This window comes from Sabethes cyaneus, chromosome 3, assembly GCF_943734655.1.
Source record: "Sabethes cyaneus chromosome 3, idSabCyanKW18_F2, whole genome shotgun sequence".
Taxonomy (NCBI): Eukaryota; Metazoa; Arthropoda; class Insecta; order Diptera; family Culicidae; genus Sabethes; species Sabethes cyaneus.
The window spans coordinates 235,671,616-235,687,526 of record NC_071355.1 but is presented as its reverse complement, the minus strand read 5'-3'; the positions used below and the strand labels follow the sequence as shown (position 1 = coordinate 235,687,526).

The 15,911-nt window shown below is 40.5% G+C and overlaps 1 protein-coding gene across 1 annotated transcript in view; it reads right to left on the bottom strand.

The window, feature by feature from the left end:
* Positions 1 to 15,911, bottom strand: part of LOC128741823 (voltage-dependent L-type calcium channel subunit beta-1) — a 55,726-nt gene that overhangs the window by 10,268 nt on the left and 29,547 nt on the right. The window contains exons 3-5 of the mRNA XM_053837896.1: positions 13,784 to 13,903; positions 13,607 to 13,708; positions 13,378 to 13,498 (exon numbers count right to left, since the gene is read on the bottom strand). Of these exons, the coding sequence (XP_053693871.1) occupies positions 13,378 to 13,498; positions 13,607 to 13,708; positions 13,784 to 13,903 (343 nt within the window). The remainder of the gene's footprint in view (positions 1 to 13,377; positions 13,499 to 13,606; positions 13,709 to 13,783; positions 13,904 to 15,911) is intronic.

The window sequence follows — 15,911 nt, the reverse complement described above, 5'->3', positions numbered from 1 at the left end:
GCTGTCAAAAAAAGACAAAGATACATGAAGAAGATCTGATTTACCGAAATTAAAGATACATTATCTATTGTTGGAAAAAATTTAGTATACATTTTTTTTTATATTTATTTATTTATTTCAAAAAATCCATCTGACTGTTTGTCTTAATGAATAAAATAATTCTGGCTTCTATTGAAAACATTGACTAGTCGCTCTCGAAAGACATGAACTGGAACATTGAAGTCAAATAACTCAAACACTTCATTGAAACGTTGGCACATAATTCTGACAGGTTCATGAGCGGTTCCGCGGCTCTAGGTACAGAAAATTCCTTTGACGTAACTGCCTAACAGGAGCATATATGTTCAACTGCTCCAGTAGCGAAGGACAGTCTACGTGGTTGGATAGAAGCTTCGCAGCGAAGACAGCTTGGGCAATTCGTCGTCTCAACTCCAAAGGCTGAATACCAAGAAGTCGGCAGCGATCTTCGTATGATGGCAAGTTCAGCGGGTCACTCCAAGGCAAATGGCGAAGCGCGTAGCGGATAAATTTCTTCTGCACCGTTTCTATTCTGTTGCACCAGTTAGCGTGAAATGCGCACCAAACAACAGAATTAGTTTCTAGGATCGATCTCACAAGAGAGCAATAGAGCGATTTAAGGCAGAGAGGATCACGAAACTCATCGGCAATTTTGAAAATAAATCCTAGCTGGCGGTTAGCTCTTGAGATGATACTTTCATAGTGGCTCCTGAATGTTAACTCGTTATCTAGCAGCACTCCCAGGTCTTTGACACATTGCACACGGTGGAGACAGTGGCCCGAAATAGTGTAGTTATGTTCGATTGGCGCACGCTTCCGGTGAAACGAAATTATGTTGCACTTGTCTATACCGTCATCCGGGGATACTTGCAACACTTTTGAACTTTGACTTGGTATAACTTTCGAAGTGTATCGTTTCAATCCAAGTGTAAGTAGTCAAAACTTGTATAGTGGTCAGTACTTTTGATTTATCATTATGAGAAAAATTATCAACTAAATGAGCCTGTAGAATGAACCGAAAATAGGGGTGTTGCAAGTTACCCAGTAAACGGGGTTACTTGCAACACTTTTCTGATTTTGCGTTTCTTATGATTTTAAATTTGATTTCAAACCGCGAATGAGCATTTTAAGATATTTTGAGTATATTTCTAGTAAAACAAATGATACTGGAGGCATGTTTTGTTTCCCAATTTTGTTTATCGCTTTTTTAAAGATATTCGGTGAAAATTCAACATGTCGCAGAACTTTAATTTGCCGTTTGAAGGCACGTGGAATTTTTCACAATTTTAATTTTTCTGGAGATGGCAGTGACAAAATAATATCGTACAGATGCAAACATACTGTTTACATACTGTCTATTACTCTAATTATCTATTTTACAAGTGCTGCAAGCCGCGCCATATTGGAAGTAACAACACGAATTCATCGTCACTTCCCCAAGTTCAAAATATAAATAAAGCTCAAAGTTGCTATTTGTTAGCTTATATGATGTACTAATTGTGTACAGGAACCAAACGATAAAAAATAATTTCATGTCAATGCACTGACACAACTTTGCGCATCCATTTTTCCTACTCTGAAAATGAAATTACTTTCCAGTCCTGCAAAAAACAAGCAAATCAATGATATAATGGATTAAACTTAACTAAACAATAGGTAAACGTCCCTTCTTTAAAACCCCATTGACTACAAATGGTTATGTTAACAAGCAAATGCGTTAGAGCTGTCAAAAGCGCGATGCGCAAAAGTGTTGCAAGTAACCCCGGTGTTGCAAGTATCCCCGGATGACGGTACTTAAAGTTAGACAGTTTGTTGCACACCAGCTCACAAAAGAGTTCAGGTATTCCTGTAGTTCCACGCAGTCGCTTTGGCACGTGATGACTCTAAAGATTTTTGTATCGTCAGCATAAACAACCGACAGTCCTGCGGAAGCAAAAGCGCGACATCGTTTATGAAAATCGAGAAAAGAAGCGGGCCCAGGTTGCTGCCTTGTGGAACTCCAGATCGATTGGAGAAGCAGTTGGAAACAGTAGATCCTACTTTGACACATAAATTTCGCTTCGTTAAGTAAGATCTAAACCAGCAGATGGCGTCCGTAGATACACCCAGTCGCTCCATTTTCCCTAGCAGTATTCCGTGGTCTACACGGTCAAAAGCAGCTTTCAGGTCTAGATAGATAGCATCAGTTTGCAGGCTAGAGTCCAAGCATTGCATACAGCGGGAAACAAACTGCATCAAATTTGTGGTTACCGATCTTTTTGGAAAAAATCCATGCTGCTCAGCATCAATGTAGAATTTACAACAAGCAAACATAGCGTCATTAACAATTATCTCGAAAAGTTTTGAGCAAGCGCACAAGGACGTGATCCCGCGATAATTAGTTATGTCACGTTTATCGCCTTTTTTATATATTGGAAAAAGATAAGAAGATTTCCATCGGTCAGGGAATTTGCATTGCTGTATCGACATATTCGAAAGCTTGGCGATAGGAGAACTAAGTGCAGAACCGCATCGCTTCAATACCGCAGAAGGGATGCCATCCGGTCCAACTGCGTACGAGGTCTTCAGTTTACCCAATGCGGCAATAACGGTATCAGTATTAATATGGGGTAGCTCGAATGGGAAAGCGTCACGTGGTGTTACGTTGCTGGCTTCCTCAATTTGTGCGCGAGAAGCGATGGAGTCGTTGAGCGTTAATTTAAAATGTTCGGCGAAAAGGTCGCACTTCTCACGTTCACTGTTGGCGACGCAATTCCCTGAAAACATGGACCACGGAAATCCATTTTCCTTGCGCTTTGTGTTCACAAATGACCAGAATTGTTTCGGTTGCAGACGAAGATTATCTTGGATGCGCTTCACATATCGGTTGTACAAATAACGATTGTAGCTACGGTATTGGTGGCTTGCAATATTGAACTGAATCTTGTAGTACGGAGAGCGATGGCAACAGTACTTCCGTAGTGCGGCTGAACGCAAGCGTTTAAGCGTGCGTAGGCGTGCATTCGACCACGCTGGATTCCGTGGCGGTGCACGAACAGGAACTATCCGATTGATGACGGCTTCAATAATACTGCTAAAATGGCATACGGCATCGTCAATACTGGGGGAGGCTTCGAAAAATGTATTCCAATCAACATCAGAAAATGCAGCGCTGAGTGCTAGATAGTCAGCCCGACGAAAATTCAATCTTAGATTTTGAGACGGCTGGTCGTACACCACTGGTAGAGGAAGATTTAGCGACACAGCTATAGCAGGATGAATAGCTTCAAGGTCTACCAGCGGCTCATGCGAAACAGATGCGGCACAGTTGGGCACAGCTAGATCGTTCGCAAGAATGAGATCCAGCATGCGACCGTCCAGATTCAAGATGGTATTGATTTGAGTCAACCCATGCAGGTTAAAACCATCTAACAAGGAACAGCTGCTGACAGACATTTGTGAGCGCATCGTATCCACTACGGGTAAACCATCATCGGAAATTACCCAGTTCAAACCAGATTGGTTGTAGACGCTGAAAACGGTCCGTAATCGGCTGTTCGGCGAAGCTTTCGTTTGACGTCGAAACAGGAGCGTTGTACGGCCGTCATGTCAGCTTTGCGAATGCATCTCTTGTTTCTACCAATAAACTTTTTGCAATTTGGGGTTCTCCAGTTATTTTTGTACACCAAGGAACTCAAAATCCCGAAGAAATCTTCGATTGGGTGCACTGAGACAGATTTTTCGGGTCGTGGTTTTTGGGTAAAAATGGGATCGAATCATATTGTCCAACTGCATGCTGTTTTTGTGGAAACGGGATCAAAATTTTTTTCAAACATTCGTCTGCGGCCAAACCAGAGGGCTTGTTGTTGATGAAACGAGAAAGAGAACGATGTCCGTCTGCGTCCATAACTTTAGCTGGTCTTCCACTACCTTGCCTGCGAATAGTTGTTGGGCATCTTAGGATATGGTAAACGGTCGAAGCCACAATTTAAATGTTGTACCGTATACTTTTTGCCGAGATTTTTGTGGCAATTCGTAGAACTGTACAACGCGCTCCCGAAATGTTTCTTATTTCGACGGCATTTTAAGCAAAACAAGGCAAGCATAAACAAAACAAAAAATATTGACAAAAGAGAGAGAGAGAGAGAGAGAGAGAGAGAGAGAGCTAACTCATACATACTCTCATTTCTCTCTGAGCTCGTTTGTTGTGGAGTATAGGGGCCTCAAAAAAATTCCAAAATTTTAGTTGTCAGCCGTTATTACGATTGCACCACTCCGCAAACATGTTGATCAACTCTTGTAGTCTTAAGCAGTTCGTTCCGGTACGAATGATTGTGTAAATTTTAGTGTCGTCAGCATAAATGAGTCTTGTGCCAGGCATTAACAGCCGGGAAAGGTCATTTATGTTCAGGGAAAACAGTAAAGGTCCTAAAGTACTACCCTGAGGAACACCTGAGCAATTTTCAAACCAATGAGATAGAAATTAACCAAACTTCACCAACTTTTTCTTTGCGTCAGTAAATAAGAAACAAGTCATGCTATTAAACTTGCCGACATTCCCAGTTTACTAAGCTGAGCTAACAGAATATCATGATCGATACGATTAGATGCTGCTTTCAAACATATACACTGAATGTTGGGTATGTACTGTCCTTACTCATTGCCGCTCGTTCGAACTCAACTAAGAGATAATCCTTACTAGTTACTGTCTAAGCGCTAAACAAAGCAGTTCTTGAAGAATTTGACGGATTTCACGCCAACTCGTCTATGGAGTTGGCAGCACCCTCTCAGAATTCAATGAAACTTTGTGTGCGTAAAGAGTTCATGTAAATAAGCAACTTTGCATACTTAGTTTTTCGAAAATTGCTCTTTTTACACACACACAAAGTTTCATTGAATTCTGAGAGGGTCGAAACAACCTTTGGTCGAGTTGGCGTGAAATCCGTCATTTTTTTGTTCGCTATTTTAATTTCGGCCTTGTTTGTTGAAATTCGGTCATTTGGATTTCGGCTATTTGTTATTCAAGTATTTATTTTTTGACCATTCAGCTTCATTTGGCGAGCCCACAATTTGTACAGATGGTCTAAAGGAAAGAGGTTGATCCCAGGTGGGGAAGGTTAATGTAAGAAAAACAGGGTTTGTTTCTCTTTTCCATTATAGGGATTTTTGAAGCGCAAACAGATACATAGGGGACTGCGGGACAAAAGGGTGAAGCTGGCCGAAAGAGCGGTAATTAGGAGGTGCGTGAGTATGTATCTATGTTTCGCCATGACTCCGGAACGCCCAGATGATACTTCATCAAACTTGGCACATATGCTCTTTGATACTATAGAATCTGCACAGAGAAGTTAACTAAAAGAGGTGAGGTGGTCTCTAATAAGGGAGGAGGTCATTTGAACCGACAGCAGTAGTACAAGTGGCTGAAGGGCAATAGGGGGCGAAGTGACAAGTTTTTTTTTTGCATTATTAGAATTACCGTCATAGTAACAGATGTACAAGTAATTGAGAGACAAAGAGACCCTAAATAAAAGCGGGCAATCAGCTAGTATTCAATGACCAAGCTATCCAGCAAACAAATCTAACTGAAGTTAATAGTTTTCACGTGAAAGAAATCAGTCACAACGTCTGAAATTGAACTGTAAGATCATGACCAGAGGTTCCGGTTTCCTGCTGAACCTAGGACAGTGTTACTTATTTGAACCGCTCTAGCCGACAACGGTTAAAAATCGTAGTCTGGGACAAGCCGGAAGATACGTGTAATATCTATCTCGGCAAGTGAAACAATTAACGAAAGAAATTTAGTCCGAATCGCACAATAATTATCTACAACGAAATCAGAGAACATTATATATACGAAGAATCTATTGGACGGCGTAAACATTCTATTTCAAAGACAAGCATTGCAGTTTCTGAAATCATCAAGTCGACATACCAGAAGGACATGAAGAAGGAAAGGACATTCAGGCCTGCGTAGTACTAATACTGAGCAATAACAGGAACCAAACCCAGTGGCAAGTTTTTCGAGTTTCTGAGCATCTGTTTTTCATGTTAGGAGCGGCTCAATACGGCGCCTGAACTCTAGACCTTCTCCTCCTCGTGTCAACATGGAACTTTAAACAGTAGATGGCCCTCCGGTGAGATAGAATATTGGTGACGCATCCTAAGCTGCTACTATAAAAATTTAACATCAAAATAGGGAAGAACAAGGTAATTCGGACCGAAACAATCAGAATAGACCTACGCGACGAAAATGGACTATGGATTGGAAACTTGGGACTTGAAACTACCAATCTCTGCGCTTCCAAGGGAGTGCTTGAGTACTCTCTGATGTACTTAAGAGATTTGACGTAGTAGCTCAGCAAGAGATGGGCTCAACGGTATGAAAGTTCCTGGAAGGTCATATCATCTTCCGAAGCTGTGGGAATACACACGAGCTATGTACAATGTTCATAGTGATGAGCAAGATGCGGTATCGGGACATGGCCGTACATAGATACTGATATCTGAACTCCTACAAGGTCATGAAATCAGACAGATCAAATGCCGGGACTTCTCAGATGTTCTTGACGTAAGAAGCTATCGAAAAAAAGCTTTGCGTGTAGCCATCTTTAAGACATTACCATTCGACAGGCTTTGCAATCCGTTATTAGAGTACAGGACAATTACGGGGCTAGTGCAACGATCCTACTAGCTCTTGCAGCAGCGCACAACGGAGATTCGAGTAAAGGATGACTGGCTTATACCTTGCATCTCAAAGCTAACTGGGTAGGCTCACCTGTCGAAGCACTATCGTTGATTCGGACCACTACTTCATGACGGTTAGGATGCGCCCGTTATGGACAACATTTAGTACCGATGGCAACCTCGGTCAAAGGTTGAAGGTTGAAGCAGCGTAGCGTCGCAGTAGATACCTCACAATATCTTTAAGCTGCGCTACCCTGAGAGGACGATCTAGGCGAATTACCTCTCGAGGACTGTTGGAATATCATCATAACAGTCCGGGCACATGCCATGGAATCAGCGGTATAGTGATGCGAATGTAGGAGACTGAAGGATGAGGAGAACGCTATGCGGACGGCAAAGATGCGCAGTGCCTCTTGTTCGAATGTGGATATACACAGACAGAAGAAGATGCAGCGAATTTAAATCTTCCAGGAGAAGACGCAGGAATTGGAACGACGGCAACCGTTCCCAAGAAAAGCAAAAGTTTTACCAGAAACTAAATGCATCCTGCGAAAGCTTTTTGTCGTGAGTCGAAATGTATCAGGATAAAAATGGGAGTATCTTGACGGACGCTGGTGGGGTTAATCCGAAAAGTGGAAGCAGCACTTTAACGAACACCTGAATGGCGCCCAAGCGGAGACTCATGGAATGAAATTCCGGCGTTGCGATAAACATGGAAGAAGGGCCAGACCGAACGATAGATAAAGTTACCTTACTAACACAGTTGTTACAAACTAGTTGTGGTTGTTATCATAAACAAGTTTATGCAACTAACAGTACTAAAATTGTGCTACTTGGGTAAGGACGCCATTAATCAGCTCAAGAACAATAAATCGACTGAGAAAGATAGCATCGGAGTGGAGCTTACTAGATGGATCCGGAAAAGCAAACACTTATCAGCACCGGCTGATTGTAAGAGTTTTGGATACTGAACAATTACCGGAGTCTAACATCAATTGTGAACAGATTTGTTGGTATTTATCAAGCTGACTTCTATATAGGATAGTCAATGACGGATGAAATATTTATGCCACAGAAGATCCTCTAAAAAGACCGTAAATAGAGAATTCCAACGCATCATTTGTTCGATGACTTCAAAGTTGCATATGATACCATCGAACGAAAACATCAACAGAAAATAATTGACGAGAACGGTTTGCCTGGGAAGCTGTATGCGGATTTTTGGTGAACTGTTGAGTTCATTGGTCGAACAAATAACAACTCGCGTCGGCTTTGCCGATGACATGAACATTAGGGACCACTTTTGAGTTCTAACTTAAAACTAAAATAATAAAAGAGCCAACTTTGGGGCAAATGACCAATCGGCGGTTAAAGTCACGCCACAAAAAAAAAAAAAATAATTTACTTCTTACAATAGGTTTTGTTCTAGGCTGTAAATGAAAGAGGAATCTCCCCACCTGCTTGTTGTCCCTAAACGATTTCTCCATGTGAGAATCGTGCTTTCCTACTTTAGCTAATATTACTCTGCACTCCGCATATTTCTGTCTCGCTCGTTCTTATTCATGCATAAAATTTAATTTCAATTTCACTTGCTCAAGCACGTGGTAGTCAAAGGAATATAAACGAAGTTGTACTGAACGGAGAGCGTCGTTCGCACTCTCTTGACTTAACCTGCGCGCTCTCGCTGTAGTTAAGAGGTTAAGAGGTTAACCCTTAAATATCCAAACGGCTGGAACAGCCGTGGCACATTTTCTGCTAAGCTAATTCATTCATTTTAGGAAAAAGCAGTTTAAACAAGCTTTGTTTTTTTTTATTTTTGCTGTGCGAAACTGGGCCGCGGCTACCAGGAAATATTTTGTTGTTTTTTTGCCACCGTTGGTCGCTCTATTTTTCTGACCAATGCGGCTACTTACACTTTTGCATGGATTGACCGGGATCTCCTCTTCCGGATGCAGGCAAGATCTTGAAATTGGATTGAAAAACGGCTAGGATCGCTACGCATTGACGATAGAACATCAGACACCAGCCGTGACATTCGGAGGTATATCGATAGCGGATGTCGAACTTACTCTGGGTTTCACAAAATATTGTGAACGGACGGAATCGAATCGAACGGACCCGTATAAAGTGTACCCTGTGCAGTGCACTCATTAGGCCACTCATTCCAAACGGACATAAAACTTGGATAATGCTCGAATAGAACTAGCATTTGCTTGCAGTTTTCGAGAGACGAGTGCTAAGAACGATACGAGGTGGTACACTAGAGAAAGGAGTATGGAGATGGAGGATGAACTATAAACTCGCTCAACACTGCAGAGAACGCAGTGTTTAAAAGAATGCTCGGTTTGCATTCGGTTTGCAAAAATGCCGAACAATTATTGTGCGAAGGATAGATTTGCCAATCATGATTTAGAGGAATCACGCTTAGCAACGATGCAGTTAGAAAATAGCGGGCATCCTATCCGGTTCAACGGAGTTGGAGGGCTTAATTTAAGAGATAGCTGTTGTGGATTTAAAGACGGCGTTTGATTCAGTTAAACCAAATGAGCTGTAGCAAAAAGTGCTTAAACAAGGGTTTCTGATGAATCTGAAGCATTGAAATCATACGTACAAATAGCGTACGTACGTAAGACCTCAAACGCTTTCGTAACGTTAGACGGACTGAAGCAGCGGGAAGCATGGATTCGGTTGATACCAGTCGCCAAGATGCGTTGAGAGCTGGATGGTTTTTTTTTCTATATGGACTCATCACTGCGACCAGTATCGTTGATCTATTGTGATATCGCCCGGGTGTTTGCTGTATAACCCGCACTGCATTTTCTATAATCGCTATTAAGTGAGCGATATGCTTATTGAATTTTATGCGAGCTTGTGTGTAATTGCGTACCCTTTTTTCAATGCTTTCTCTACTTTACTCACCTCGTTACATGACAGCCGCTGTCCCCAATTATAGCCGTCCCTGGCGCAGCTGGCGTCCTATTTTTGCAATAGGCCTTATCGGGATAATATAGAATTCAGCATGAAGGAAGGGTGATGAGAGGTCTGAGAATTAACACATGCTAAAGTCACTTTGACATCGAATGGCCAGCTTCTACTAAGATTCGAACCCATGACTATTCGCTTGTCAAAGCAGACTCGGTAACCTTGCGGCTACGGAGCCCTCTCATGTATGCGTTTTGGTAGATATTTGAAAAGCCAAGAGTAACCTTTGGAGAGTTTGGAGAACTACAAGAGCTGGATGGTTAGACCAACGCCTAAATGGTAGTAGTTTAGTTAGTAAAACATTTTGGTACCAATCGAAAGAGCGTGTGTGCGAACCCCACCTTCCATCGCCCCGATATATTTTTGGTCTTTATTTTCCAGTTCGTCCAATTAATCATCAGATCATTCGTATCAGACACTTCCTCACTTTCCAAAGCTGTATAGTGTGCAATTTATTGAGCCATGCCCACCATCTGTTCATAAATTTTAAGCCGACGTATGATTTAATTAAGCGAAATGTGTTAGTGGAAATTGTTAGACGCACTATCTCAGATCGAACAGTTTGGAAACGACTTCCAAATTCACCTGATAAGTCATCAGTAAGGTATAATGTAAGTAAGTAAGGAGCTTTAAACTGCTCCAGTTCCTTTAGAGTCGCTTGCCCTCCCGACGGGTAATTGGAAAGCAATTAAGCGTTCCCTTTTTTGGATTTGATGGAAGCGCTACGTGCTTTACGCCATATGTTTTTTTTCAGGCATCTATTGAAGCAGCTTGTTGCAGTATAGGACCTTAATAATCTTCTTAATTGAAATAGTTGATGCAGATTTTCTTAGACAAAGTATTACATAATCAGTATTTGTTCATATTTGGCTCTTTGCATATCATTTCCGACCATTTTATCAGTGAAAAAAATTTCGATTGCTTGCTTTAGAAATTTTTATGCTCCTGAAATATTTATTTTTTATGTCTTTATTTCGGAAATTTATTTTCCAAATAGAATGACGTTTTTCTAATTTTTCATTCAAATATTCACAAGAAAACAATATATTTCGAAGATTTTAAAGGGGGAACCAAAACCTGATAATGTTCCATAAGGTAAAAATTTTGCACAGAAATAGCGTATATGTTCTTTTCTCCGAAATTTGAAACTCTTCAACGTCCCAAACGAGCCCAACCGTTCTAGCCTTCGTATTGAAATATCAGTATATAATTATGGCCACAGGGAAGCCGAAGAAAAAGTCACAGGGGAAAGTGCCATAGTGGCAAACGCGAATGGCACCGGCAACTTCTCACTGCTGGCTCCTGGCTGTTCTCAGCTAGCTAGAAGTGAAACGCTGTTTATCAAAAAGTGATCCTTGCGGGGTCGCAAAACAAAATTGCTTTTAATGGACTACTATAATGGCAGAACACGGAGCACGGAGCACGGAGCAAAGTACCATGCCCCGCAGCATAGGGTTTGAGTGGTGCGAAAGCTTTTGATTAACATGCCTAAATATTGTTCAAAGTGATAAGTCGTTAGGGGGCTCCCAATGACCCGTTTTGAAAGGCTGAACTGACATCAAAACGCACGGTTGAATTGTAATTAACAGAAAGCGCACAATTATACTAAATAGGTTCAGCCGCTATACAGAAACTAAATGGTGCACTACAACTGAGTGAGAAGCAAGCAGCAGAATGCGTGGATGCCAAAAATGAACGCCAGCAAAGCAAAGCTCGTTCCTTTTCTGCTCGTGTACTTCCGGGAAGTGGAAGAATACGCAATAGGCTCTCGTACACACAGGCAGCACTGCTACTGCCGGCAAACCGGTCCTTGCGGGTACGCTAGCGAGCAACCGGGAAGCGGGAAAAACCCGAAGCATAAAAATAAATAGCCAGGAAAATAGCTTCCCACTATCGCATCATGACAGGCTATCACAAGCCGAATGACGATGCCGAAGTTCGTCGCCGGAGACAAGAGCAGAAATAAACTGGCATAATGGAAAGCTACCGCATGCAGATGTCTGGCGGATGAATGGCTATCGGAAGCTGGCGTAACTTTGGCTGTTTGCCAGCGGATTTCATCCGTTCGTTATGCTCGATTGAATCTTTTTTTTTATTTTCATTCGATCGCAGGGAGCTTAAAACTCAAAAATTGACTACCACCAGAAACGCGATGATAAATACTAGCGGTAATAACTTCTACGCTGGTTTCTGTTTACAAAATAAAACATGCATGAAAACATTCGAAAAACATGCAACCATCGAAACGTCAATCAATGCAAACGGTTTTTAACAACATTGCAGCAATTTCGATTAAACATCATCAGAGAAACAACGGCTTGTCGGACGCAGTTTACCGAGTGAATTATTATTTCGACAAAATGAAAAACTAATTTGCGATTATGTATTTCGTAGCGTGGAAAATATATACGAAAGGAATGAAAATTTTGTGGGATGTGCTATTGTCTAGTTTTGTTTCGCTACTGAGTGTGAGGAGGTTGGTTTGGTGGTGAATTGGATCTGTGATGGTGTGCTTTTTCATTTTTCTTGTGAGACACATTTTGCGTGTACGATCAGACGTTACAGATGATCTGTGGCCTCCTAAAGTGTGGATGTTTCGTTTCGTTCTTTTTTGTGTGTAGGTACGAGTGTGAGAGTGTACGTGTTCCAGTCTGTAGCCTGTGCCTGTGTCCAAACGGAAGGTAATCAACGAAAGGATTTACGGGAACTGAGCAGAAAATAATTAAATCAACACACTTTTACGCCACAGTACAGTACGATAGGAAAATGATAAGTTAAAAGTAGACACTAAATATCAAGTAGTGGTTTTGTTTGATTTGCTCGATTCCGAGTACACCAAATTAGATAAGAAGCGAAACAGTGTACAACTTTACAGAGTTTTTGGTTAATATATGATTAATAGTGAATAACAAGTTAACATTCACACATTTCAAATAAGGCAATGAAATACGTATACATGTAAATGAACGTATCATATTCGAACGAAAAGAGATAAATGTTTGTATAAAATTATTACATTCTGAAACTAGCTGTACTTCAATTGTGGAAATCAAAAATTTTAAATAGAAATCAAGGTTGTGGGGTTAGCGCCCGTAGTTGTTTCTATTGTAAACTTAAAAGTAAAATTAAGGTAAGGCTTTTGCCTAAAGTGTGACAGATCTGACCGTAAGAGTAATTCAAGTAAGTGATTGAAGATAAGATCAGATCGGTCCTTAGGATCAGTCCTTCAACGTAAGTGAAAATATTTCGTATTTTTCACAATAAAAAACTTCTGACCACCTAACGGAAACAACCTAGGAAGTGGTTAAGCGCATCTTAAATTTGTCAACTTTAAGACGGATTTTCAAATGATAAAAAATAGGGAAAGTATTTTGAAACATTGAATGCACGGTTCAGTTAATTTTCAAACACTCGAACTAGTGTGGTCAGCATTGGCATTAGAGAGCAGAATTACTTTAAAATTTTTCAACAAGCAGAAAGAAAATCGTTGAGATAGAATTTTAGCAGAGTATTGTAACTGATTGAAGGAGTCAACAAATTAACGATTTGAATTAAAAAAAAAATTAAAAAAAAATATTATAAAACAAAGTATTAAAACAAATTGAGAAAAAAATAAAACTAAATAGTAGTACAGAGAAGAAAACAACAACAATCAACACATAGACAATACGAAACGGAAGACGAATAAAAAAACCAAGTTAATCAGTGTCATACCAGGTGTTGGGGGTGTGCTACCTCGTGATGGTTCCGCACCTGGTACTCCAGATGCTCCTAAATTACCGCTAGATGATGATCCCTTACTTGTATATAGCTTGGATGAACGTGCCGCCGATGCCTGCGCGATTAGGCCAGAGAGAAGGGGACGCATGAAAATGGAACAAAATTAGTAGCTTATTCGAGGTAATCCTGATGGAGAGAAAAAGGAAACAAATCAAACACTCACCTGCATTCGTATGTGTTCTAGCTTAACGGGACTGGGAATGAACCCCACTTCACAGCCTTCCTTAACCAATCGACCAATCCACCAATTATTGTCATATTTCTCCTGTAAAATAATGTAAAAAATAAACCGAGCAATTCTTGTCTGTCTAGTTCAGTTAAGATATTCTTTTTAAATTACCTTGATATGAAGAAAATCGCCGACCTCGAAAGAGACCGCACTCCCATGCACCGGCGAGTCGTCATCCAAACTGCCATCGTATGATACATTCGTCCTTACAGCAAATGCAACAGGTTTACTCTGTCGAAAACAGGCAAATTTTACCAAAGTTAAATAAATAGATAAATGGTTATTTAAACTGTAGTGTAACAATAAAAATAAAATTGACAAGATAGCGTTTGGCTTTTTCTTTGCGGTGCAGATAGATAGTCGCAACAATGGCAACAATCATCATCGATTGTTTCAAATAAGCTGTGATAAAAAAATGCTTTTGAACATTTTTGGAACAAATTTGTAAATGTTTTGTTAGCAACTTAAATGTAAAATTCACGGTCTTTTCACGGTCATCCTACTAGGTATTCCGGCAGAGTAGTGAAGCTTTTTGTTCTCCTCTGGAATCTTATTGAACACACGAAATACACATTTATACTCATTGCAGAGTCATCGCTTGATATTCGTAGCTTTCTGTAAACCCCGTTTCGACAAATGAACCCTTGAGCGATGGATCTGAATGGCCTTCGGGCTTTTTTTTCAAAAGTCTCTCAGTATGCCTCCCAGCTGAAGGATGTTTGTCAGCCTCAGCAGCAGCATCAGCAAGCAGTAGCAGAGTGACACTGATTGCCGCACTGCTAATCCCCGAGCTCGTTCACGGTTTATTCATCATCATAGTACATACTACCGCAATTGATCCACTTCTCAGATTGATGGCATATTTTGGAAAATTACTTTTTCTTCGGCTTTTTCGTCATTGTCTGGCTGCCGGCCTGCACCACGTGGAGTTATCGATTTCGAATTTAGCTCGTGATCATTTACTTTCAAGCCATGGGTATTGCCATTTTAAAATGATTAACTGGAGTTTCGGTCGAGTTATTGCAATAAATTTGGTTGAGTATGATGTTGGTTATCGTATTTTTTACTTTATTAACTTCGATGAGCGAATTCTCCAGTTTATTAGAGTTAAGTTCTTAAAATAATCCATTTCTATCGGAATATTTGAAATATAAACCATATTAAGAATTAATCTGATTAGAATCAGACTATATTGGTTGTTTCATATTTGAAGTACTTAAATACAGTTTTTACTTCACAAATTTCAATTAACTTATTGTAATTTAAATACTTCAAATCGATGAAGAAATGGTTGAAGAGGATAAAACACATACGAAAAGTTGTTCCATCTGTTAGTCACCGAAAGAAGTGCGTGGTGAATCGATTCTGCCACGCTCGCTATGAAAAATGTGGACTAAATATTAATTTGTGGGTAGGCTGAGTTGTTGAATTATCCTAAATCCACGGTGTATGAAATGTCCTGGACCAAGCGTCCAACCAACGTACGAACATACCAACATACCAACATACCAACATACCGACAAGTGGTGGAAAACCAAAGGCAATTAATGCTTAGGCAGTTAGGCTCATGCAAAACTGGCAAAAGTTTCGCAATGTTATATGCAGAAAGCAAAGAAAATGACCGATTTGAGAAGTTTCAAAGTACAAGTTACACCGGACAATAAAGAGACCCAAAATCCTGAGATGAAAACCTTTTAAGCAAACTTCACGCAAATTTACTTACGAAATACGATTGCACAAATAATTAAAAGTACTGTAAGGCCATTTTCAGATACATTCCAGCACAAGATTTCGTTCGAATGGATGCAGATTCCATGGACAACTGGAAAATAAAAATGAGGCTAACGTTCCCAAAAAAGTTCCTCTTTTGTTAAGCAATCTACAGCTGCGGACTCGTAAGTGACAATTCCGTAACTTCTTGAATCATGAACAAAAAAAATTATCCTCACAAGAGGTTGGTGCCTTTTCTAGAGCAATATTAAGTTCATTGTCCTTTCTGGCCCGAAATGACAAGTTGTCACAACGAGTGGTACAACGACAATGGTGTCACTGTGGTTTGTCGCAAGTCGGCTGATTTAAGACAATACTTTATCAGTAACTTGAACAAACAGTAACATGGATAAACAGCAAAAAATTAACGAAAACGACTAGCTTGCTTTAACCCGAAGTCTTGCTTACAATGCTTACCACTTACCAACGTTACCTTGGTAACTACCAGTCATTGCCGCTGCCGACATAG